Raw genomic sequence first — 23,504 nt, 5'->3', positions numbered from 1 at the left:
TCTCGGACGGACGTCGGAAGTGAGGCGCAGCAGCCTGGAAGGGCAAAGGCTTTGCCTGTGCTCCCGGCACTGTTCTGGGACCTGCGCGATCGGCCAGGGAGAGCTGTGCGGTGCTGTCCGGGCGGGCAGTGGGAGCGGGCACAGTGGCCACGCTCGTAAACTACTCTGCACCCACTGTGTTCCCTGAAGCCACTGGGTACTGCTAAGGGAATCTCTGGCTGTCACGTTATACCAGTCTCAGGCGGGGAAAATATCCCATTCCTCCCGGGAGCCGACCCTCCCCTGAGCCGCAGTCTTTTCTGAGAGCAGGCGGGACAGGTGAGGAAGAATAAAGCTCCGGAAGCAGACAGCTGGGAGTGCAGTCCTCACTGGGTTTTGAGCCGCGTCCCCTGAGGGCAGCTCCTCATCCCTTCTCCGGCTTGGTAGCATTTTCTGTAAAAGGACGAAAATATCCTTTTAGTGGTTGTTCCTCTTACAGGACTGTCGTGAATCTTAAATAAGTTAATATCTGTAGAATGCCTCGGATAGTGTCTGGCACATAGAAAAGATAGAAAACTTAGTCTAACGCTACCCGTCTAGAATTTCACAGACCTTGTTAGGATCGTTGACCTCTTTCTCTTCTCTGAGACCTACTATCTTCAGCACTGTAATTTCTTCTCTTCAGATGCTTTTCTTTTCATTTTAGTTCTACCTTTCTGGATCTGCTCTTTACTGCTCTCTAGTTCTTCCTAATTTCTGTTCCATTTCCAGCTCATCCAGAAAGTTCCTGCCAGTCAACACTAGAGGCTGCTTTTATCATCCTGCGAGACCTTAGCCAAGACTCTTCTACTCTTTGGCCCCGGTTCCTCCTCTGTGGAATGATGGGCTTAAGTTCCTCCTGCGGCATTCTGCCACGCTGCCACTTAAATACCCCAGAAACATTCACGGCCCTCTCTGGTCTGGTCCAGATCATTCACTACTTCCAGCAGGAATTCTGTCCTGGGCCTCTTGCATCCTGGGCAAGTCCTCCACACTGAGCTCAGCCCTGGCCCAGGGAGTGGGGGAATGAATCCCTTTCCTTCACTGTTCTCGACAGAATCTGGTCTTTCTTCACTTGAGGGTATTTGTTCATGCTCTTTCCTTCTACCTCGGTGCCTTCTCTCCCCACCCCGTCTCATGAGTCCGTGTTTGTGGTATGTAGTGGTCGCATTCATCATGGGGTACACGTGCATAATTGGCACCTGTCTGATTTATTTCCCTTGACATTATTGTCTCAAGGCCCATCCATTTTACCCTTTAGGGAAAAGCAATACTCCACTGTGTGTGAACCCTACATTTTCTTTATCATTTATTTGTTGATGGACATAGAGGCTGCTTCAAAGATTTAGTTTTTAACTCTTTCAAGTACCTAGGAGCTGGGTCAAATTTCTACTTTCAGATTTTTGAGGAATCTCTGCATAATCTCCGTCGTGGTTGTACGAGTCGACATTCCCACCAGCAAGGCAGAAGGTTCATTTTCCCCCACACCCTCGACATTTGCTGTTATTTGATTTCTTGACAATGGCCATTCCTTCTGTAGTGAGATAATCTCAGTGTTGTTTCAATTTGCATTTCTCTAACGGCCGGCAGTGTTGAACATTTCTTTGGGGATTTATTGGCCATTGTCTCGGAGTTTGCAGGGGCACCCCAGCACCAGCTCCTCCCGGCCCAGTGCCACCATCTTGTCTTCTGTCAGCTGCCTGCCTCAGCCTCACTGGCTGCTCAGGTCCCTGGAGCAGTGCCTTATCCAGGCGACTGTCCAGGAGCCCATGGCCACCCCGAGGCACCTTGGCTCCAGCTCCTGCTGAGCAGGCGGCAGATGGCAACGGAAGTAGGATGGCTGCAGCCCGGCCACTTGTACTTCCAGAAGTGTCCACTCATTTCGGCTGCCTGTTTTCTGATTGGGTCTTTTATGGGGGGGTCACTTTCTGAGTTATTTATATATTTAGGTGTTATTTCCTGTCCAGGGAGTAACTGACAAAATAATTTTCGTATTCTGAAGGTGGTCCCTTCATTCTATTGGTTGTTATCTTTGTTGTGAAAAAGCCTTTTAATTTGATCTGATGCCATTTGTTGATTCTTGGTGTTATTTCTTGTGCACTGGGGTTCTGTTCAGAAAGTCCTTTGCCTATGCGTGTATCTTCAAGAGTTTTACTTATTGGCTGGGAGATTCAGTGTTTCTGTTTTAATATTTAGTTCTCCGATCCATTTTGCTTTTATTTTAGTACATGGGGAGAGATGCTGACCTAGACTCAGTCTTCTGCGTGGACATAGTGAATTTTTCCAGCACCATTTGTTAAAGAGGCCAGTATATGTTTTGGTCCCTTTGTCAAAGATCACATGGCTGAACGTGCCTGGGATTGTTTCTGCATCCTCTGCCCTATTCTGCTGATCCACATGTCTGTTTTTGTGCCAGTGTCATGCTGTTTTTATCAATAGAGCTTTGTAATATAACTTGAAATCTGGGATTGTGGTGCCTCCTGCTTTGTTCTTCTTGCCCAGGATTGCATTTGCTCTTCTGGGGCTCTTCTGGTTCTGTATGAATTCTAGAATTGTTTTTCCTACATCTGTGAGGAATGCTGCTGGTATTTTGATTGGGATCACATTCAATCTACATATAAGCTTTGGTAGTATGGCCGTTTTGTCTACATTGGCTCTGTCTATCCAGGAACGGGGGTGGAATGTCTTCTTTAACCTGCTCAGTTCATTCAAACCTTAACTAACTCTAGGCCTTCACATTCAACTGCTTCTGTGGATAGTTTCTGATCTTCCAGTCCCAGCTCATCTTTATTAAATTCTTCCAAGACTTAGAGCACTCAACCCGGTCTTTCCTCTCAAGGATGTGTTATCTTGCTTCCTGATGCTAAATCTGTTTCTTAACAAATGTGTAGTTTCTATAATTCAGGGATCAGAAACAGTCTATGCTCCCACCAACAGAACAAGATAGTTCTCCTTTCCTTTTGTCTCCACTAACACTTGAAACTATTTGATTTTCCAGTGTTGGCAATATGGCGGGCACAGAGCGGGATCTCGCTCTCTCTTAAATCTTTTTGAGACAGGCTCTTGCTAAGCAGTTCAGCTTGTCCTTGAACTCATGGCAATCCTCCTGCCTCAGCCTCTTGAGTGTTGGGATTACAGGCGACCACATTCGGCTTATAGTTTTAACTTTTTTCCTTTACCAGTGAGGCTGGGCATCTTATCACAGGCATTTCTGTTGGTGTTTTCGTGGTTTACCTTTTGTCTATTTAAAAATTGCAATTTTGTCTTTTTCTTGTGAATTTGGGGGAATATGCATATTCTCTGTAGTAATTGCTGGCAAATATAGATATTGCAAATCCCTTCTTTCGGTTTGCTGTTCACCAGTTAAATTTGCATACAATTCCTTCCCTGAATAGAATAATTTAATTTTGGCTGTCAAAACCCCGTGGTCTCGTGCCATTGGTTTTAGTTGCAAGTGACTGACTGAATGAACGGCGTTTTTTTCCTGTTGATAAAGATGGAGACTCGAGTGACAGCCTCTGTCCGGAAGAAGAACCTGAGAGCTGACTCGGAGCAGTTTTCGGGAATGCTGAGGAGAGAGTATGTTATGGCCATATTCTCAGGAAAGGGACAAGAAAACAGCTGGCTTCCTTTAACACACAACTCTGGTGATGATATCGGGGCTGCTTTTGTTTCCGCCAACTCAGCCTCCTTGTAGACCCTGAGCTGCACCTCACAGTGCTGCCAGGCTTAGGGAGCTGTGTGCTGGGCCTGCGATGCCAACTGTCTTCCTCTCCTCCCACGTGAATCCAGCCTGGTATTCAAGCTCACCTCCAGGCCCCCTCCATCAGGGGACCCCTTAGCCACCATGATGTTCCTTGTCCTCCATGCCCACGGTGACTGCTCTTTCCTCTTTTCCTGGCTTTCTTGTTTGACCATAACTGCATCTCCTATAGTGTTTGTTCCCACTCCTTAGATGTTCCAAGTGAGGTGACCATGGAAACAGAGACCGTAGTCCCACCTCTGGCTTCCTGTTATGCTGTGCACATAATCACCGGGGCGAGTCCACGGCGGGCATGTGCTGGCCAGGCTGGGGAGAGGCCGTGGGGGAGCAGAGGACGCACTCTGTGGCCACCAGCGAAGCTGGCTGTGGGGCTCCAGAACTTCTTCAGTCCTAGAGCTGCACAAAACTGATCAGACAAGCAAGGATGGACAGAGCAGTTAAAATATTCTTTGGAGTTGTCTGGAAATGGGAATAGAGCAGCATCTGTTGAAACAGCAGAGGAGGAAATGAAGAAGAAACTTCTCTGCAGAGCAAAGGTCTTGGGTTTTCTGTCCTGCCTTATTCTAAAATCTCCCTCAGTGTTCACTTGAATGGAGAAGCGAGATCCTCGCCCACCACTTCCTGCTGCTGCCTCACAGGGGGTTTCACATCTCCTTTGACTGCTGGAGCAGAGACGCAGACACCAGCGGGAACTCCACTTGGCCGCTCTGCCGCTGGCCAGGGCCGTGCCTGGGACAGCAGAGGCCCACACGGCGAGTGGACCTGGGCCAGGCTGGGTGGACACCGGGAAGGATGCCGAGACCTGGTCCTGTGGGGCTGTGAGGGGAAATGTACAGTGTCCCACGCAGTTTTGGTGTCGAAACAACAAGTGGAAGAGACAGTGGTCCTCAGAGGAGAAGGAACTCCAAGCATAGGAAGGATGAGTCTTGCATGGATTGGTTGTGGATTGTGGCTCTTCTCTTCCTCCTTTGCCTGACAGAGGCCTCACCAACTTCTGTTATCTGTGCCATCTCCGTAGCGTGCAGTGAATGTGTGGGCACGGGTGGGTGTGTGCACAAGAACTGTAACAGCGAAGAAATTAAAGACTGTAGATCTTGGGTGTGAATCTCTAGATGCATTTGCTTTTTAAAATGTTCATCCATTTATCTTTTTTTCTTCAGCTTTTGGTTTTTACTATCCCGTGTTTGTAGTATGGGACGATCGCATTCCTTGTGGGGAGTTGGTGCTTGTATATGCCACATCTCAGTTCTGTTTTGTTTTTTTTTTGTACCGGGGATCGAACTCGGGCCCTTGCGCTTGGGAGGCAGGCCACCGAAGCACTCAGCTAAATCCCCGGCTCAGTTCTGTTTTCTAAATCCCATTCTCCTTTTCTCCCCTCATCGTTTGGATCCCATCTTATTTACAAAAGATCTATTTTCAAGGCTATAACATGCAAAGGATTAATAAGTCTTTTAAGAAGAAATGAGACAGCACATAGAGGACAACCTACCCTGGTGTCAACTATAGCAAAGTTGAAGCTCAACGCACTCTAGACTGTGCAGCCCGAATTCTGCCTGCTGCAACCCACTTAATGGTTCTGCACGGGCATTACCGTCTACAACCAAGGCAGACGCCAGTATGGGGCGGCCAGGAAATACAGGCAAAGTCTCAGGATCCAGAACGAATCTTTTGTTTCTCATATTGATCACTGAGTTCATTCTGGACACAGGCTTTGTTTCCTTTTTCTTTTTCTTCATAAATATCAGATTTGCTTGGGGTCAGGGACTTCGGGAGAGGACAGTAAGTGTGGTGTCCAGGGGCTCCCTCCCAAGCCCCTTTTGTGTGGCTCACTATTAAATCAAGTGCAAGAGCTTTCTGAATCCGAGGGAAGAAGAGGCACCTTGGGCGCCTTTTAGGAAGCCGATGGGAGCCAATTTAGGGTTTTACATTGTGATGAATTGATGAAAAATTCATCAATTGTGTGGTTCACAGTGAGATAGAAGAATGAATTGCTAATCAAAATCTGTCTTTTCCAGGGGAAGAACAGTGGAGAGGCTTCTGCACGTTGTCCTAGTGGCTTCTTCTTGCAGGGATCTACCTGGGGACAGAACGGGCTGTGCAGGGGACGCTCAGGGGAGTTCAGAGTTTGGGGAGGACAGGTGAGCTTGGGGCCCATGGCCAGCTGCTCACCCAGGGCTGTGATAGAGCTGCCCCGAAGTTCACCCCAGGGATGGCTCTGGGTGTAAGAGGACAGCGTTTCCTGGCTCCAGAAAGCAGCTAGGTGAGGAGGAAACGAAGCCTGATCTGCTAAAGCAAAAGCAGCGGGGGGGGGGCCCACGCGGGGCTTTTCCAGGCCTCTCTTGGGTCTCCGAGCTGGACCGCTTCCCTTGCTGTGCAGTCTTGCTCTAAGACCAGCCGAGTCTGTACTCCCCGTGCTGCCTTCCTTCTCACCGGCCCCGCCTCTGCCACCCTACCCGGAAGGGTCCTCTGCCCTCCCCTTTTCCCGGGTGACGGGACAGACCACGGGTTTATTCAACCTCCTGTAAGGGCCAAGAGAGGCTATCCGGTCCTGGTCTTTTGGAAGGGCCTTGACAGGAGACATCTAGAGCAGTGGGCAGCCCAGGCTGCAGATATCCTGGGAATGTTGGAAACATTCCCCCCACTGACCTCGGGAAATCACGCGCAGACTGGTTGTTTTACACAAAAAGGATGAAGAAAGGCCAAGCGCAGGAGCCCTGCTGTCTAAGCCTTGGGCAGGATGAGGTTTACCTAGTGATTGGTGATGCCTGCCTGAGGCACTCAGCCGATTCGTCGCTACCTCTGTGTCTCCGCCTACCTACTTAATGTGACAACTCTGTTTGGGACACAGGACTCGGAAGAAGTGCTAAGAACAGGTTGAATATCGGGGGGACTGGGCAGCCCCGAATCGCTCATCTAGCAAGGACGACCCAGGGGCTCGTGCAATACTACATCCGCTCGGTGTGAGACTGTTCATCTGCCCGGTCGTCAGGAGCAGGAGGGACCCAGAGTCCCCTGCGAGAGCCGAGAGCCGGTCCAGGGGCCTGAACTCCCGGTGCCGCTGCAGAGCAGAGCATGAACTCAGTCCTGCCGCTGCTGCTGGGCCTCGGCCTGGGGTGTACAGGAGCAGGTAAGGGCATTTCCTCCCGACACTCTTTTCTCCCGCGCTCCTGTTTTGGGGTGAAAGTATTGTTTTGTTACGGGGGGGGGAGTGACCACCCAGACGAGCTGGTCTCCCTATAGGACTTTGTGATCGACCTCAGTAGCCATTTCAATAGGAGCCCAGCTGCGTCTGCTCGGTTACCACCTCCTCCCTCCACTGGGGCCCCGACAGCGCAGTGTGAGCTTGGTCAGTAGGTGCTGCTGGAGGTGGGAAATCTCTGCCAAAGCAACTGAGTGTAGCGGAGGTTGGATTCCCAGCTGAATACAGGAAAGACCAGCTGTTTCTTCTTCTCTGTGCTCACACTTAACCTTTCTCTTCACACTGCTCCCCCAACCAATTCTCCTGCGGCCGCTGGACATCCTATAATTCAGCTGGACCCTGGACGGCGACAGGGGCTCAGTCCCGCGAGACCGCCCACCCCCATTTCACACGCCAGTCTCTAGTCGCAGGTCCCCGGCTCACCCAGAATGTCTGTCTAACTTGGCTACAAATCAGAAGTTCCCATGACCCCTTCCTTGCGTTCACTCATTTGCTAGAACCCAAGAAAATAGATTGCTTAAAAAGGAAATAGATTGCTTACCATTACCCGTTTATTACAAAACTACTTTAAAGGATGCAGAAGACCTGTCAGGTGATGAACTGTCAGGGTATGTAAGATGAGGACCAGCAGGGTCCCAAACCGGGGAGCTCCTGTCCCCATGGAGTTGGGGTGCTGCTGTCCTGGCACATGGATGTGTTTACCAGCTGAGAGGGTCTGAGAGCTCCAAAGCTTAGAGATTTTTATGGAGACTTTATTACATAAGTGTGGCAGGTTATCCACTCAGTCTCCAGCTCCTCTTCCATTCCTGGGATGGGAATAAAAATTCCGATCCTCTAATCACTGCTTCATCTTTCTGGTGGCCGCCCCTGACCCAGGAGCCCACCAGGAGTCACCTCAGTAGAACAAAAGACGCTGCTATCACACAGGAGGTTGCAAGCGAATAGGAGATCTGCGCCAGGCACTGGGTCAAAGACCAAACATTTGAACAAAAGATGTATCAAGCCCCCAGTTACTCACAAAATCACAAAGAGGATTTTGGGGGACTCTGCGCCAGGGACTGAGGGCAGAGGTACTGTTTTTCTGTCATTTCTTGCAGCAGACACTGCCCTGCCTTCCCTTCTCTGGCTCCCCTAGGTGGTTTTATGGCCCATGTGGAGAGCACCTGCCTGTTGGATGACAATGGGACCCCGAAGGACTTCACGTACTGCATCTCCTACAACAAGGATCTACTGACCTGCTGGGACCCAGAGAAGGACAGAATGGACCCCTGTGAATTTGGGACACTGCACATGTTGGCCGTGTCTTTGTCCAATTATCTCAACAATAGTACAAGACTGCTCCAGCGCTTGCGCAATGGACTCCAAGACTGTGGCACACACACCCAGCCCTTCTGGGAGTCTCTGACCCACAGGAAAAGTGAGGAGAGGCGGCACAGGGGGCCACAAGGGAGCACAGCTGGGAGAGGGCAGGCGGGGGTTTGAGACCCGAGCAGGGAGGAGCAGAAGACACGAAGACCTGTAACGTGGGAGGGCGGGACAACAAGGGAAGCGTGGCGATCGATCAGTGGGTGGAACGTGAGTGAAAGAAGGGGCGGTGACATTGGGGTCGGTGAGGAGACATCAGGGAGAGAGAGCAGCAGAGGCTGGGGCGCCTCAGGGTGCAGATCCAAGCTCAACCGATCCGAGTATCCAGAGTGACTTTTCCAGAAGGTTCGTGCTTCTCTGTCCCAGATTTGGACGTTCTAATTTGGGGTGAACCTAGGCATGGGAATATGTGAGAAGCCGCCCAGGGAATTCTGTCCACACTCTGTCCCTGGGTGCCCTGCACTGATAATAGCTTGAGGTCTCCAGAGCACAAACTTGAAGATCTCCAGAGGGCAAAGCAGTGTGTCTTAAGAGGTAGTGTCTGAACCCGCTTTCTCGGAATGGCCTGGAGGAAGCGCTTTTTAAAAATGCAAGCTCCTGGGTACTCTGCCAGATCCACTGGGTGAAAATAGCTGGGTTTGTAGGCTAAGGGTTTTAATGTAATGTATTGGATTTTTATTTAAGATTTTTGTCTGCAGAACACCAAGGTAGAGGCAAGCGAGAGGGTCACCTAAAAGAACAAATTAATACAAGATTAATTTGCAGTATTAGCAACCTCATTAATTTGATCTACACTACTTCCAAATTTAAGAGAGCCGGTCCTGAGTTAGGCTTGTTTCCTTAAACTGACCCAGGAGAAGCTTCTGTTAACACACTGATTTGTGGAACAAGATTTCGGAGCCCCCACCCCTGTTTACAGTCCTGGATTACCTCTTGCTTACGTACTTTCAAGCTAACGCACTGGAAATAGACACAATGACTGTGAAACGTAATTTTGAAAGAGAAAAGGAAATTGAGGGAGACAATGAGGGAGAGGGAGAGAAAAACAGCGAAACAGGAGGCGCTGCGGCTCCTCACTTTCCTGTGGGGGCTCAGCACAGGGGAGGAGTGGGGAAGCCATTGGCAAAATGTATGAGGCGTCGAAGAGGGGAAGAGAGGAAGCTGGAGAGAGAGCAGGACGCCACCTTCATTCCCGACTGTGCTTTTCTCCCAAGCAGAACCACCGTCGGTGCAGGTTGCCCAAACCACTCCTTTTAACACCAGGGAGCCCGTGATGCTGGCCTGCTACGTGTGGGGCTTCTACCCCGCTGACGTGGCCATCAGCTGGTTGAAGAACGGGCAGCTTGTCACCCCTCACAGCAGTGTCTGGAAGACGGCCCAGCCCAACGGAGACTGGACGTACCAGACCATTTCTCACCTAGCCCTGACCCCCTCTCACGGGGACGTCTACACCTGTGTCGTGGAGCACGCTGGGACCTCTGAGCCCACACGTCAGGACTGGAGTAAGTTGTGGCAGGCGGGAGGCACCAGGGTTGAAGCCAAGAGGTGCCAGGAGATGGTGGTTGGAAAAAGGAGCTGCAGAATTTTGGCGGAGGGCACGAGATGTGGGCAGCGGCGGCGTGGGGCAGAGGGGCAGATGTTGGGAGTGGGAAGTGAGTCTGGGGAAGCTCACGGAGGGCTCGTGACCAGCGACGAGATGGGAAGAGCAGGGCGTTGTGGTTCTGCAGATGCGGTGTGGTTGGTGTTGCTGCTCCGTCTGTGCTTGAGGGTGGAGGGGAGGATGGTTGTCCCCAAAAGAGAACTTACGTTTGGTAAATGCATCGTTAGAATCAAACACTGAGCCTCGCTATCCCAGTGCGCTCAGATCCCAGCTGTTCTGTTATCAGTTCAAGGACAGGTGTTGAAGGTCCATGAAGCTTGGCAAAGGGGGCTTTCTTCTGGCGTGGGGCAGCACTGGATCTGGCCGCTCTGTGGAGCTTAATAGGGTGGTAAACCCATGGCGGGTGCTTACCAAGGTTAGAAAGAGTGAAAAGCTGCACACAGCGTGCGAGGTTATGGGAGAAACAGGAGAAATGAGGAAGGGAGAAGGAGCCAGGGAGCAGGGTCCCTGTGCTGAACAGCTGAGCGGAGCGCAGGGAACGGGGAGAGAGTGGAACTCCACGCTCGCTTGAGTTTCCCCGGGAGAGAGAGGCTACAGAGTGCGCAGGAGTTTTCCTCGGTGATGCAGCTCTCATTTTACCATGGGAAAAGGATCCAAGTGGGACGCGGTTCAGAATAGGACCAGTGCTAGCAAGTGGAGCAGGGTGGAGGCAAACCCTGGAAGGCGCCACAGGAAATCTGGATTTGGAGACACGAACAGGAGCCGAAATCACCCTGGAGGTCAGGAAAGGGGGAAGACCTTTCGGCAGGAAACTGCTCAGATGAGCGAGTTAGAGACCAGACTTTGTCAGTCACCAGGGGGCACAGGAGAGAGGAGCAAGGAAGCCCCCAGAGGAGAGCCCCACTGTGTCAGAAAGGACGGGGGAGCTGGGACCTGACGGGAGGCTCCCGGAGCCCGGGACGAGAGGGTCACGGATGAGTTTTGAGGAAGGCCATTTCCTTGGGGACAGGTTGGTGTGGGCCAGACAGCGGGGGAGGGGGGCTGTGATAAGGAACCTTTGAACTTCTAAGGGGAGGTTGCAGTAAATTCAGTTCTCCGAGGACGAGTCACAGAGATTGGTTCTGATAAGTGCCTGATTTCTTGTAGCTCCTGGGCTGTCCCCCATGCAGACCGTGAAGGTTTCTGTGTCTGCGGTGACCCTGGGCCTGGGCATCATTATCTTCTCCATCGGCCTGAGCAGCTGGGGGAAGGCCGGCTCCTCCAGTGAGTGACCCTCACGGTCCCATCTCCGCTCTGTCCCTGGTCTCGCCTCATTTTCTGTTTGTGATCGATGCTCACTGTCCTACCCTGTGTGCTGTGAATAGTGCCAGGTAGTTTTATTGGTCTAATCAAGCATCTTCCTCTCCTAGGCTACACTCCCCTCCCTGGATCCACTTATACTAAAGGTAACATCACTATCGCTCGGTTCGCCCCTGGCCCTTCAGAGGGGAGGAGGGTAGGAAGAGTCAGGGCTGTGTTCAGCCAGAGTAGGGGTGAGCTGCTGTGAGGTACGGTGAGCTGATTCCAGGTGCCATAGTTGAGGTGAGGACTGTGAAAGAGGAAAGAGGGATCCCACAAGGTCTTCCTCCCGGAGGAGCGTCTGTGGGGAGGGAGCTGTGGTGCATTAATTTTTGGTGACCTAGAATCTCAACATCCCTGTACGAAGACTTTGGCGTGGGACACTTACAGCGGAAAATGGCGGGGTTAAATTGGATTGTTATCACCACGCCCTTTCTGTTTCTTCTGCAGGACGACACATTTCCTAGGGGCAGAATCCTACAACTTCCACTCCACGTGAGAAGGAAATTCAAACTCTTCACGACGCTGCCATTGTCCCTCCTCCTCAACGTGTCCAGTCCGTCCATATTCTCTTGGATTCTAAGGTTCCTCTGCCCAATTCTTTGCATCTCCCGGCTCCCCCTAAGTAAACTGTAGCAGCACATTCCTGGGAACAAGTTCCCCCAAACTATCATCCAAGGTCGCATTTCTGGGGTGAATCAAAATCAGGAGGGAGCTCTCCTGAGGGTGCCACTCTGCCGCAGAGGACAGAGCCGCTGGTGACCACCCCTGAGAAATAAACTCTGGAGGAAGAATCGGTTTTCCATGTGGTTTTTCCTGGCACAACAGAAGTGGGGGCGGTTTTTGAGGCGATCATGAAAAGAAAGCCAAGGATGGCGGTGCAGGATGGAGTCAGAGTAAGGAAGAGGGAGGGGGCCGGCAGCTCACGCAGCCATGCGGGGTCTTATGCGGACTCAGTGTGTTCGCACTTGCACACGCTCGGAGCACGCCCGGCACGTGGTGAGCCGCAGTGGTGACAGTAGCTTTCATCAGTTAGTCAGCATTCCGGGCCAGGTATCACTCCGAGGGCTCAGTGTGCATTCTTTTATTGGATCTTTGTTACAAGGGAGCCCCTCAGAAAGGCAGGACTGAAGGGCTGGGGTCGTAGCTCAGTGGTAGAACACTGGAAAAAAAACAGTGAGAAAGCAAGTCAGGATTCAGAGGTTGGTTTCAGATTTTTGAGTCCTGGCGCGGTAATTCTCCCACACCCGACTGGGGAAGGAATGAGGCTGAGGGCTCAGCAACCTGCTCGTCCCTGGGCCCAGGGCTTTATGTTATGTCTCATTCTCTTGTCACAGCGACCCCCATGGGGAACGCATGATTTCCTTCCGTGTCACAGACCAAAGAAACGGGGTGAAGAGAGGTTAAATAACTTCCCAAGGTCAAAGAATAAAACTTTTAGGAGAGTTTGTCTAACTGAGCTGGAGGTAAGTATAAGCAGAGCACTTTATCTTGAAGATCTTCATGCGTGCGTAACACCTAAGTGGAAGGTCCCTTCTCATCCCCTTCTGCCCCAAATCCAAGGGATACCTGCTCTGTAGGGATAAATTTCACCTGTGGAAGAGAGACCGGCATCTGGAGCCATTTGTTTTCCAGTGGAGGCACCTGCTGGGCACAGAAATTTGGGCTTTTGGAATTGCAGTTGGGAACTCAACTGCCAGCGAAGAGAAGAAACCAAAGACATGGGAACAAACTGAGGGCGGTCACGAACGAACTTCCTAACAGAGGCCGTGGAGGGGAAGCGGGTTTCGGACACGTTTGTGTGTGGGTGTCGGTGTAGGAACCCGTGAGATTTGGAAGTGGCCGGCCAGGGAAAGGAAATCAGAAGGCAGATCGTGTGTAGAGCTTCCTGTGGGTGGTGGCAGAGGTGTCCACGGGGCCCACAGCTCTCTGTCCTCAGACCGTTTCTGTGCCTGGAGGAAGAGGGGGTAGGGCTGTTCATACAAATCTGATGTCCAGCGTCGACGCTCAGTGTTTTTTCCAATCAATGAATTGATCTCTACCACATCCCTGGTTTCCTCGGCAGGATCTTGGGGATTAGGGGGTCTCTTCTACAAAGAGTTCACGGAAGAAGTCAGTGGGAGGGGAAAGGCTGGTGAGTTCAAAGGACAGGAGGAGGCAGAGCAATGTGTTCTGAGGAGTTAACCGGTAAGTGTAGGCTCAGAATCCATCCGTGCAGATTGCCTGAGAGGGAAGGCTGTCCCTTTCCAGGTGACAGATAGAAAAAGTGCCACGTAGGTTTCCTGGGGTCCTGAGAGCCAGATTTACTTTAAGCACAAAAGGGAGTTCCACTGCTGATATAGTGTAAAGAATGCTGCCCAGAAGGAGGTAGGAGAGGGTGGGCTGGCTCCAGGGCCGTATGAGGACCGCAGAACGTGATAACGGATAGGGCACCCACAAAGCTGTGTGTGTGCATGAGGAAGAGAGGGAGACAGAGAGAGAGAGAGAGAGAGAGAGAGAGACAGAGACAGAGAGAGAGACAGAGAGAGAGAGAGTCTTTTGTGTTATATCGAATCAAGTGGCACACGAGTGGTTCTCCACCTGTGCGTCTTGCTCCTGTAGAGGCTGAACTTCCAGATGAGTCGCTTTAAGGGTCACGAGTCCAGCTGTGGGCCCATGTGAGAGAGAACTGGGTCTATGCCCACGAGGCAGGCCCAGGGCAGGAGCCTCCTTTAACCCCTGGGGCAGATAACGGGGCCTTACAGAGACGTGTTCACCCCAAGTCTGAGGTTCTCCTTTGCCCATTAGAGAAAATGGAAAGAAAACCCCAACACATGGGAAGGCACAGCCTCGGAGTTTTTGCTGAAGGAGAACACTGCTATGGTTCTTGCTGTCTCCCGCCCCTGCACACATTCACAAAGGAATGGACAAGGAATTTCAGCACAGTTATTTTAGACAGTTTGCTCACATAATGAAGTAAAACTGGGCAAATCAGAAGACAGGTGAGGGTGGAGCTCTGCCCTGTGCACTTGTTTTGTGGGGAGGGCCTGCCGTTCCTCAGAGCCCCAGGCTGTCTTGAAGCAAGGTGCAGGGTTTCTTCTGCGCTTTCTGCCATCCTCCTGCCATCTGGGGACAGACTGTCCCCAGGGTGTCCCCTAAGAGTGGGGAGGCACTGGACTCAGAGACTGCTCTCCAGACCCTGCCTCTTGCGTGGCACGGGAGGCCGGGGAGAGCTCCTGGCCAGCCCGGTGCTCCGTCATGTCCGAGTGTCCATAGAGACCAGATGGCGCACACAAGGTAGGACAGTTCAGGGAGAGTTTATTTACAAGGAAGTGTTTATAAAGAAGTGGGCTGAGCACAGCAGCCTGGTACTGTACCCCAGAGCTGGCGGCACAGGGACAGGGTAGGCTGCCAGAACCCGGCAGGAGAGCAAGTCCTCTACTGTGGTCACCTTCAGTGCAGGGACAGCCGGCTCCAGCTGAGCGTAGACAGGGCAACCTTGACTTCGTCCTGCCCTCTGTCTGCTCTCGGGCTGAGGCTGAAAGCAAGAGGCGGCTGCCCTGGTCACACGGGCCAGCACTACGTGTACACCAGGCGGAGAAGAGTGGACAGCAGGCGCGGAGCACGTGCGGGCAGCACATTCGCAACAGAAGGAGAGAAGCCATCGCCAGGGCAGGGGGCAGAGCGTGGGCTGCCTTGGCCCTCTGCCGTGGGTCTCTGCTTACTTTTTCATACACATTCACGCAGTTCATACACATTTTACAGGAAGTTTATTGAATTCCTCTGTTAAATTTTGATCAAGGCTATACTGAATTTACAAAGCAATTTGGGGGTAATTGATTTCTTTTAATCGTCCTGCACAAAAGCGGAGGCTATTTAAAGTTTACTTTTTCAGAGTGGTTCTTTGTAGGCTCAGTTGATTCTTAGAAATTTTATAGCTTTTGCGGCTATTGTGTGTTTTTGTAATTTTATTTTTGAATCCTTTTCTAGTGAAGAGAAAACTTACCAATTAAAAAAATGGTAAAAACATAACAACTGTACCACTTGACCACTTTAAAGCGTACAATTTAGCAGCATTAAGTGCATCCCAGTTTCCATGCACTCAATGTCCACAACCTTCTCATCTTGCACAACTGGAGCTCTGTTATTACACAAACTTCTGTTTCCCCTCGCCCGCCCCGGGTGATCATCATTCTCCTTTCTGTTTCTATGGCTTTGACTGCTTCAGCCCCTCATGTAACTGAAGCCTTTGTTTTTTTAAAAATTGAATTTATTGGCACATTCTAGGCAGACAGTGCAGTTACACTCATCACTGGGATCTTGTACCTCTACATGACAGGTCTTGGTTCTCATTTTTTCCCCCTGTCCCCACCCTCCCTTCACCCTCCCCTCCCCTCCCCCTTTCAAACACTTTAATTCCACTTTTACATTTTCTCATATTTTTTTCCTTTTCCCTTATTCCCCCTTCCCTATCCTTCTCAATGTCCCTACACCTTTGGTCCGTTTCTTCCTATTTGCTAAGTGTCCCATTAGGATCTTGAGTACTATTATAGCTTTTCACACCAGAGTACTATTTGGTATTTCACACCAGAGACACTATTTGCATATGTGTGCCTTATTTATTTCACTTAGAAGTATATCCTCAAAATGTACCCATTTAACTATGAATGAAGTCTTTGTTTTTTGAGACAGGCTTATTTTGCTTAGCCTGATGCCCTTAAAGCTCATCCGTGTAATAGCATGTGTTGACATTGTGTCTTTTTTTTTTGTGTATGTGTATGTTTTTTTGAGACAGGGTCTCACTATGTAGTTAAGACTGATGTGGAACTCACTATGTAGCCCAGGCTGGTCTCGAACTCACAGTGATCCTCCTGCCTCAGCCTTCCGAGTGCCAGGATTACAGGTGTGCGCCCCCACGCCTGGCTGACATTGCGTCTTTTGAAGGCTGAGTCACCCACGGTGTGTGTAGACCATCTTTGTTTGCCCGTTCATCTGTCCATGGCCTGTGTTTTGCTTCCACCTATGGCCTAATTACTGCCAGGAACATGGGTGTGCACATCTGCCCAAGTGCCGGCTTTCAGTACTTTTGGGCTTACACTCAGGAGTGGCGCTCTGGATCATACGAGAGTTCCGTGTTTTAATTTTTTGAGATATGGCCATGCTGTTTCCCACAGCAGCTGCACCGTGATACAAGTCCACCAACGATGTGTGTAAAGGTTCTAGTCTCTCTGCGGCCTCACCTCCACTTATTTTCTTTTTCCATCTTCCCTGCCTCCCTCCTTTCCTCTCTTTCTCTTGCTGTCCTTCTCCTCCCCTGTTTCTCTTTCTTACAGCAGCCATCCAAACAGGGGCAGCTGATTCTCAGTATGGGGTCGATTTGCGTTTCTCTACTGATGGGTGAGGACGAGCATTTGTTCACGTGCTCCTTGGCCATTTGTAAAAATCGCTACTGAAGTTCTTTCCCCATTTTTTTTTGTGTGTGGGGAGAAATAGTGAGGAATGAATCCAGGGCCTCGTTCTGGCCAGGCAAGTTCTCTATGACTAAACTACGCCCTAGCCCTTGTTATTTTAAGTTTTGAAACAGCGTCTTACCAAGTTGCCTAGGCTGGCCTTGAACTTGTCATCCCCCTGCCTCAGCCTCCTGAGTAAATGGGGTTACAGGTGTGAACCACTAGGTCCAGTCTTGACTGTAAACAATGAATTTTTCCTTTCCTTATAGTTCTTAACATTCTTATTTTTATTTTTAACATCACTGACTAGGATCTCTAGAGCTGCGTCAGACAGTAGGGTAATAACAAGCATCAATTTGTTTGTTTGTTTGTTTTTTGTTTTTGAGGCAGGGTATCCTGTTCTACAGTTTAGGCTGGCCTTGAACTCACTATTTAGCCCAGGCTGGCCTCAAACTTGTGGTGATCCTCCTGCCTCAGCCTCCAGAATGCTGGATTACAGGTGTGGGCCACCGGGCCCAGCTCTGCTATAGGTTTTTAATTACAATTTTTGTCATCGTGTAGATTCACATGCAATTGTAACAAACAACATGAACAGATCCTGTGTACCCTGTGCCCGGCTTCCTCTGACAGCAGTGCTTGTAGACTACAGCGTCATAGCTGGGGTAGGGATGCAGGCAGGATACGAAAAACTATATCGTGTGGCTTCCTCGCGTTGCCCTTCCCAGCCCCTCCCCTCCCAGCCTCCCTCTCCTGAACGTCTAGCAATTGCTAATCTGTTCTCCATTGCTTTAATTTCGTCCTCTCAAGACACAGTTTTATCATTTCAAGACAAAGTATTTCGGGCCGGGGATTTAGCTCAGTGGTAGGAACATGCAGTACGTAACCTTTTAGGATGGACTGTTCCTTCTCGGGATGCTTTACTGGAGATGACACAACGCTGTTGCACGTATCATTGATTTCGTACTGCCGAGACTACTCCAGGTCACAGCTGCAGCACCGGTCATCTACCCGCTCACCCGTCCACCAGGGCGGCGCTGTTTCCCGTGTTTGACTAATATGAACAAAGAGGCTATGAGTGCATATGTACGGGTTTTTAAGTGGACAGAATTCTTTTTCCTCTGGGACAAATGTCTTGCCGAATTTTTCTAAGTCTTTGCTGGTTTTCTGTCTGTATTTTTCATTTCTTTGTTTTTGGTTTTTATGACTTGCCTGAACATTTTTTATAATTCCATTTTAAATTTGTGTGTAGTGTGTGTCTGTGTGTGTGCTCGTGTGTATGTGTGTGTGTGTATTTTTACTTGTCACCGCCAGTGTCATTATCTGCTACTAAATTGTATAAAACTCATCTCTACATCTCATCCCTTTACTCCACTTAAAATTGTAACTATTTGCCATATTTCTTCTACAGACATATATTTGTATTTTTTTGTTTTGCTGAATCGGTAGCCCAGGCTGGGATCAAACTCGTGAGTGCTGGAGGACAGCGAGAGCTTTCTCGTGCATTCAGATACATATCCGGGAGTGATGTAACTTTTGCTTAACCATCAAGCAATTTAGAAAACTAAAGAAGAAAAGGAACCCTTACTGTATTCACCATGCATCGTTCACCTTCTTTCTGCTTCACATTACTGTTTTATCACTTCTGTTTTGTCTGGAGAATTTCTTTCGGCCGTTTTCAGAGTTGCTGGGTGGGTGGGCCTCCCCGACTCCCCTGACATCCTGGAGAGAGGGGCCGTGGGACATCCTCAAAGGGTGGACGTCTAGGCTGCCCACGGGGTCTTTCTGGCCCGAGTAGGAGCGGAGTCACAGCTACCCAGTGTCTGCCTGGACTTAAGCAGCAATTTTCTGAAAGTTCTGTCTTGCTAGGTTGCCCCCATCCGGGTCTTGGCCGGCGATATCAGGGTTTTTGCTGCAGCTGTTGTAGCGTTTCCTGTTTGTGCAGCTTGTCCACTATTCCGGCTGCAAGTCTGGGAGATACGAGGCAAAAGAAATCCCAAAGGGGTTCATCAGTATGTCATTCCTCCGGTCCAGAGGTCCTGGCTGGTTTTCCTTCTCATCCCCAGTTTTCAAAGCCTCTCAAAGCAAGATAGAGTCTTGCTAAGTCTGCCCAAGCTGGACTTGAACTGTCTCCATTCTCCTGCCTCAGCCTCCCAGAGTGCTGGGATGACAGGTGTACACCGTTACGCCTGGCTTCTAGGTGCTTCTTTTTAATTGGCATATAGCAATTCTACATATTTGTGGGTCTGTGTGATAATTTGACACAAGTACACCAGTGTAGTTAGCATTTCGTCTCATTAAACACCATTTCTTTGCGTTGGGAAGCTTTTGACCTCTCTTAGTTCTTTACAAAATAGATGCAAGTTGTTGTGAACAGCAGTCAGTCCACTGTGCTGTAGAACATTGGAACCAATTCCTCCTGTGCAACTGTATTTTGGCAACCTTTGTTCACATTTTACAAAAGAGAGAAAACATAAATAGACGTAGAAAAGTAACAAAAATAGTTTTCTAGCATTGATTTATTGTATTTAATTTGCCTTTTTCATGTCCTAATATGGTGAATTATACTGCGATTTTTTTTTATGTGCAACAACTTTGCATTCCTAGGCTAAGCCATTTGAACATCCTACAGTTGCCAGATTACCATTGCTTTTTTTCAGTCGATCTTTTACCTAGGGTGTTGTATATACTTCCATGAAACGTAGATATAAAACTTGCCTCTCTCGTATTTCCTTGTTTGTTTTTGTAATAATTCCTCTGCACAGCAATCATATTTTGTTTTTTATTCTATTTTTTAGAACAATATAATGTAAATCTCTCTTTGAAGCCAGCTTTTGTTTTCATTAATCTCTTTTATTGCCTTTAGTTCTCTATTTTATTGATCTCTATTTTTATCTTTATTATTTCCTTCCTTCTTTGAGTTCTTTCTGTTCCTCTTTACCTAACTTATGAGCTAAATGCTTAGCTCACCTAACTTTCTTTTTTGTTTCCTGTTAAGTGTATTAAAGGTAAAAAAAATTTCCCACTAAGTTCTGCTCTAGTATTTTAGATTTTATTTAGTTCTAAGTATTTTGTATGTTTTTTATGTTTTTCTTTTAGTTCAAAGGTGCCGGCATTTTAAAACTTTTTCTCTTGAAACAATTTCAAGCTTACAGAAAAGTTACAACAATACAAAGAATTCTTATGTACACTGTGTCCAAACTTCAAAATGCTTACCATTTTGCCATTCTTGATTTCTTTTTCCCTATGTCTCAGTGGGGTTTCTTAACCATTTGAGACTTTAGTTGCAGACATTGTGCCGTTTGTTGCTTGTGATCTTCATGTATTTCCTAGGAACGAGGACATTCTTCTACATAAACACAGGAGAAGGATCAGATTCAGGAAATTTAATTTGGAGTTAATACTATTATCTGATCCATGACATATTCAAGTTTCATGCATTTTTCCCAATAAAGATTTTCATTTCCTTCATACTCTGACCTCCTTCCTTGCAATCTAGAATTGTGCATTCCATTAAGTTTTCACCTTCCTAGTAATTTTTTATCTGAGTTTATCAGTTTCTTATTTATTAAGGCTTTATTAATATTAAATAATTTTATTGTTCTTAACTTTGAGATTTCTGACCAGATGTCTAGACTATGTACAAATTTTTGAAAGGCATTTCTTATAATCATCAATTATAGTTTTTTTAAAAGAAAATCAACCTTCACCTGTACTTCTTTAGTTATTTATCATGATAATTAGTTGTAATAAATTGTGAGGCTGTGGAGTTTAAATATTAATGACTAATATCTCTTTTAGCTTTATTGTTTCTTCTTTTTTAGTTTTATAAATGTCTTTTATCCTTTACATGCTTTATTTTTAACTTTAGCTTCTATTTTGTTATATATTGAGGTCATTACCTAAATTTTGCATCATACTTGACACCAGGTAAATCTTTTTTCTCTCCCTTTAATTTCAATCTTGATATGTTTTTCTGCTATCAAATTATTTGTTTGGTTCTTTTATTTCTTCCTTTTGAAAGCCCCTGTCTTTTAAATGGACACTGCTGATGTATTGTCTTATTTGTGTAACTAATTTCACATTTTTTAAAATTCAGTAAGTTTCTCGGTACATTTTAGATATGCAAAGTGATGACATTCATCATTGGGGATTTGTGCCTTTACATGATGCATCTTGATTCTTATATTTTCCCCACTCCTCTGCCCTTCTTTCAACCCCTCCACCCCTCCCTATTTACAAAGACTTTGTTTCCCTTTTTTTTCCTTGTCTCATATATTTTCCTTTCCCTTCTTTCCTGGATTTATTTATTCATTTTGTACTGGGGATCAAACTCGGGTCCTTGCACTTGAGAGGCGGGCAGTTTCCCTTCGTTCCTTCCCCCTGCCCCTCCCACTTCCCCTCCCCTTTAGACCTCTGCTTCCTATTTCACATCGTCTATTATACGTTTTGATCCTTATTTACACTTTCAGTTTCTCACGCCAGAGAAACTATTTGTTATTTATATGTGTGTTCTATTTATTTCACATAGGAGTATGGCCTCACTATGCACACATTTAGCTATAAATGTCTCCAGTTTATCATTCTTTGTGGCTGAGTAGTACTCCATTTTACTAAAAAACCACATCTTCTTTATCCAGTCTCCATTTGATGGGCAATTGGGCCATTTCCAAGTTTTAGCTGTTACAAACCATGCCACGTACATTTTGTTTTGATTGTACAGTTTCTTTTTTCTTGCTTTCTATGTCATAGATAAAACTTTTTTCCTACTGATTAAAATTTATACATACTGATTCTTTTCCTATGATGATTACCTTTAATTTAAAATTTTTTATTTTTAACAGGCTTATGATAATTATATATATTTACAGAGCATAATATGCAATTTCCAACATTTACATAATGTTTAATGATTAGATCAAACTGATGACTGACATAACCCTTGTCTCAAACATTTACCCTTGTGTTGGGAATAATCAAAATCCTCCCACCGGGTCTGGGGATGTAGCTCAGGGGGAGAGCACCTGTCTAGCTTGTATGAGACCCTGGGTTCGATCCCTGGCACTGTAGAAACAGAAAAACAAATAAATAAAAACCCTTATTACCTCCCTTAAATTCATTATCATCTCCAGTCATGTTACCTGCTGTGCTGTAAAACATCAGAAGTCATTCCTCCTATCCAGCTGCGTCCCTCAACCCCCGACCATCTTATTTTGCTCCTCCCACCCTTCCCAGTCAGTTGGCTTTAAGACACACACACACAAACACACACACACACACACACACACACACACTCTCTCTCTCTCTCTCTCTCTCATGTTTATGCACCTTTTCAAAATTTCTTAAATACTTTAATATTTATAACTTGCTCCCAAGTTCCTTAAAATACTCTTAGGGCCTTTTAATTTTGGCTTTCCTTTATCATATGTCAAGTCTCTCACCAAATATGCATATATATATATATATATTTGTTTGTTTGTTTGTTTGTTTGTTTGTTTTTTTGAACTGAGGGTCGACCCAGGGCCCCATGCACAGTAAGCATATACCTAAGCAACTCTCTTGGGCTCAGTATATATTTTTAGGTCTGGAGTTGCACTCACATTTAGCCCCTTAAAAATATACCTGGTCTTGAATGGGACAAGTCGCCCATAGTGCTGTATTCCTGCTGTATTGTCCTGGATTTGATTCCTTTTTTACTTGAATACTTCCTCCAAGGGCATTTCTAGTGTGTATCTTTGCATTCTCGGACTTTATTATTCCATCTCCTTTGAACAGTAATTTATATATATAAGGTATGATAAAATGTGGTATATGTTTAATTCTTGTGGGGGTTTGAGACAGGGTCTCACTATGTAGTTGAGACAGACCTGGAACTCACTATGTAGCCCAGGCTGGTCTCGAACTCACAGCGATCCTCCTGCCTCAGCTTTCTGGGTGCTGGGATTACAGGCATGCGCCACCATGCCCAGCTATGCTTAATTAAAAAAAAATTAATCACAGAAGACACATGAGATGAATCCCCCCAGAATTCGCCCCTCACTTAGGACACATGGATTCCGCCATTCTTGCCACCTCTACGGCAGCTCTGGAGCCCTCTTTCCTGAGCGCCTTTAGTTGCGCTATTTATGGCTTCCTCAGTGTCCCAGATCAGTTCAAAATGTTGACCTTTCATGGTTATTTTGACTTTGGGGAGGAGCCAGAAGTTGCACCCCGCCAGATCCAATGAATAAGGTGTGATGGGGGTCAGGGCCCCGCTAGGCAGCCCAGGCTGGCCTCAGACTGTGGCGATGTTCCTGGCTCAGCTTTCCAAGCGCTGGCGTTTGAGGTGTGCACCACCGCGCACCGCTGGGGTGACGTTTGCGAGCCTGCCCTTCCTTTGGCTAAGTACTCTGCAGCAGCCCTCTCCATCATTTTGATCACATCTGAGGCAGGAAGACTTCTAGAACGGCTTTGTAAGACTCAAGAATGATAGGGTAAGTGTGTTCAGAGTGAGGGGAATTAACGTTGCGTCTTTCATTGTAATACATTAAAATTAAACATTATTAATAAAAATTAAACATATTTTGATCACATCTTGTATTTTAAGTGCAAGGCCCAAGCTTATTTTCCTTCACTACTACAAACATATTCTTTACTTTCTTCTTGCATTCACTGAGTTTGAAAAGCCTCATGTCAGCCTGATTCTTACTTTCATAGATACTTTGTTATCTCCTAAGTGAAATAAATAAGTCACACATGTGTAAATACTGAATAGTTTCTCTGGTGTTAAGTTTTTATTTTTATTAGCCCATGTTT

At 47.6% G+C, this 23,504-nt stretch overlaps 1 protein-coding gene across 2 annotated transcripts; it reads left to right on the top strand.

Annotated features, from left to right (window-relative positions):
* The first annotated feature begins 5,726 nt into the window (after nt 1-5,726).
* LOC104849006 (HLA class II histocompatibility antigen, DM beta chain) lies at nt 5,727-12,070 on the top strand. Of its 2 annotated transcripts, XM_010605257.3 has the most exons (7): nt 5,727-5,919; nt 6,630-6,908; nt 8,116-8,397; nt 9,563-9,847; nt 11,092-11,208; nt 11,355-11,390; nt 11,734-12,070. In XM_010605257.3, exons 2-7 carry the CDS (start codon nt 6,854-6,856, stop codon nt 11,748-11,750), a joined length of 792 nt encoding a protein of 263 aa, XP_010603559.1. In that variant the 5' UTR covers nt 5,727-5,919; nt 6,630-6,853; the 3' UTR covers nt 11,751-12,070. The 2 variants fall into 2 exon arrangements, with proteins under 2 accessions (XP_010603559.1, XP_033622341.1); XM_033766450.1 differs by lacking the exon at nt 5,727-5,919 and having other exon boundaries at nt 6,287-6,908.
* The last annotated feature ends 11,434 nt before the right edge of the window (nt 12,071-23,504 follow it).

The sequence above is a fragment of the Fukomys damarensis genome, unplaced genomic scaffold, assembly GCF_012274545.1.
Source record: "Fukomys damarensis isolate Sample0158 unplaced genomic scaffold, DMR_v1.0_HiC HiC_scaffold_20, whole genome shotgun sequence".
Lineage (NCBI taxonomy): Eukaryota > Metazoa > Chordata > Mammalia > Rodentia > Bathyergidae > Fukomys > Fukomys damarensis.
This window is presented reverse-complemented; position numbering and strand designations above follow the sequence as displayed.

Coding starts and splice junctions, on each gene's coding strand:
- LOC104849006 (XM_010605257.3), top strand. CDS start 6,854: ATGAACTCAGTCCTGCCGCTGCTGCTGGGCCTCGGCCTGGGGTGTACA. Junction 6,909..8,115: donor CCTGGGGTGTACAGGAGCAG/GTAAGGGCATTT, acceptor TGGCTCCCCTAG/GTGGTTTTATGGCCCATGTG. Junction 9,848..11,091: donor GCCCACACGTCAGGACTGGA/GTAAGTTGTGGC, acceptor GATTTCTTGTAG/CTCCTGGGCTGTCCCCCATG.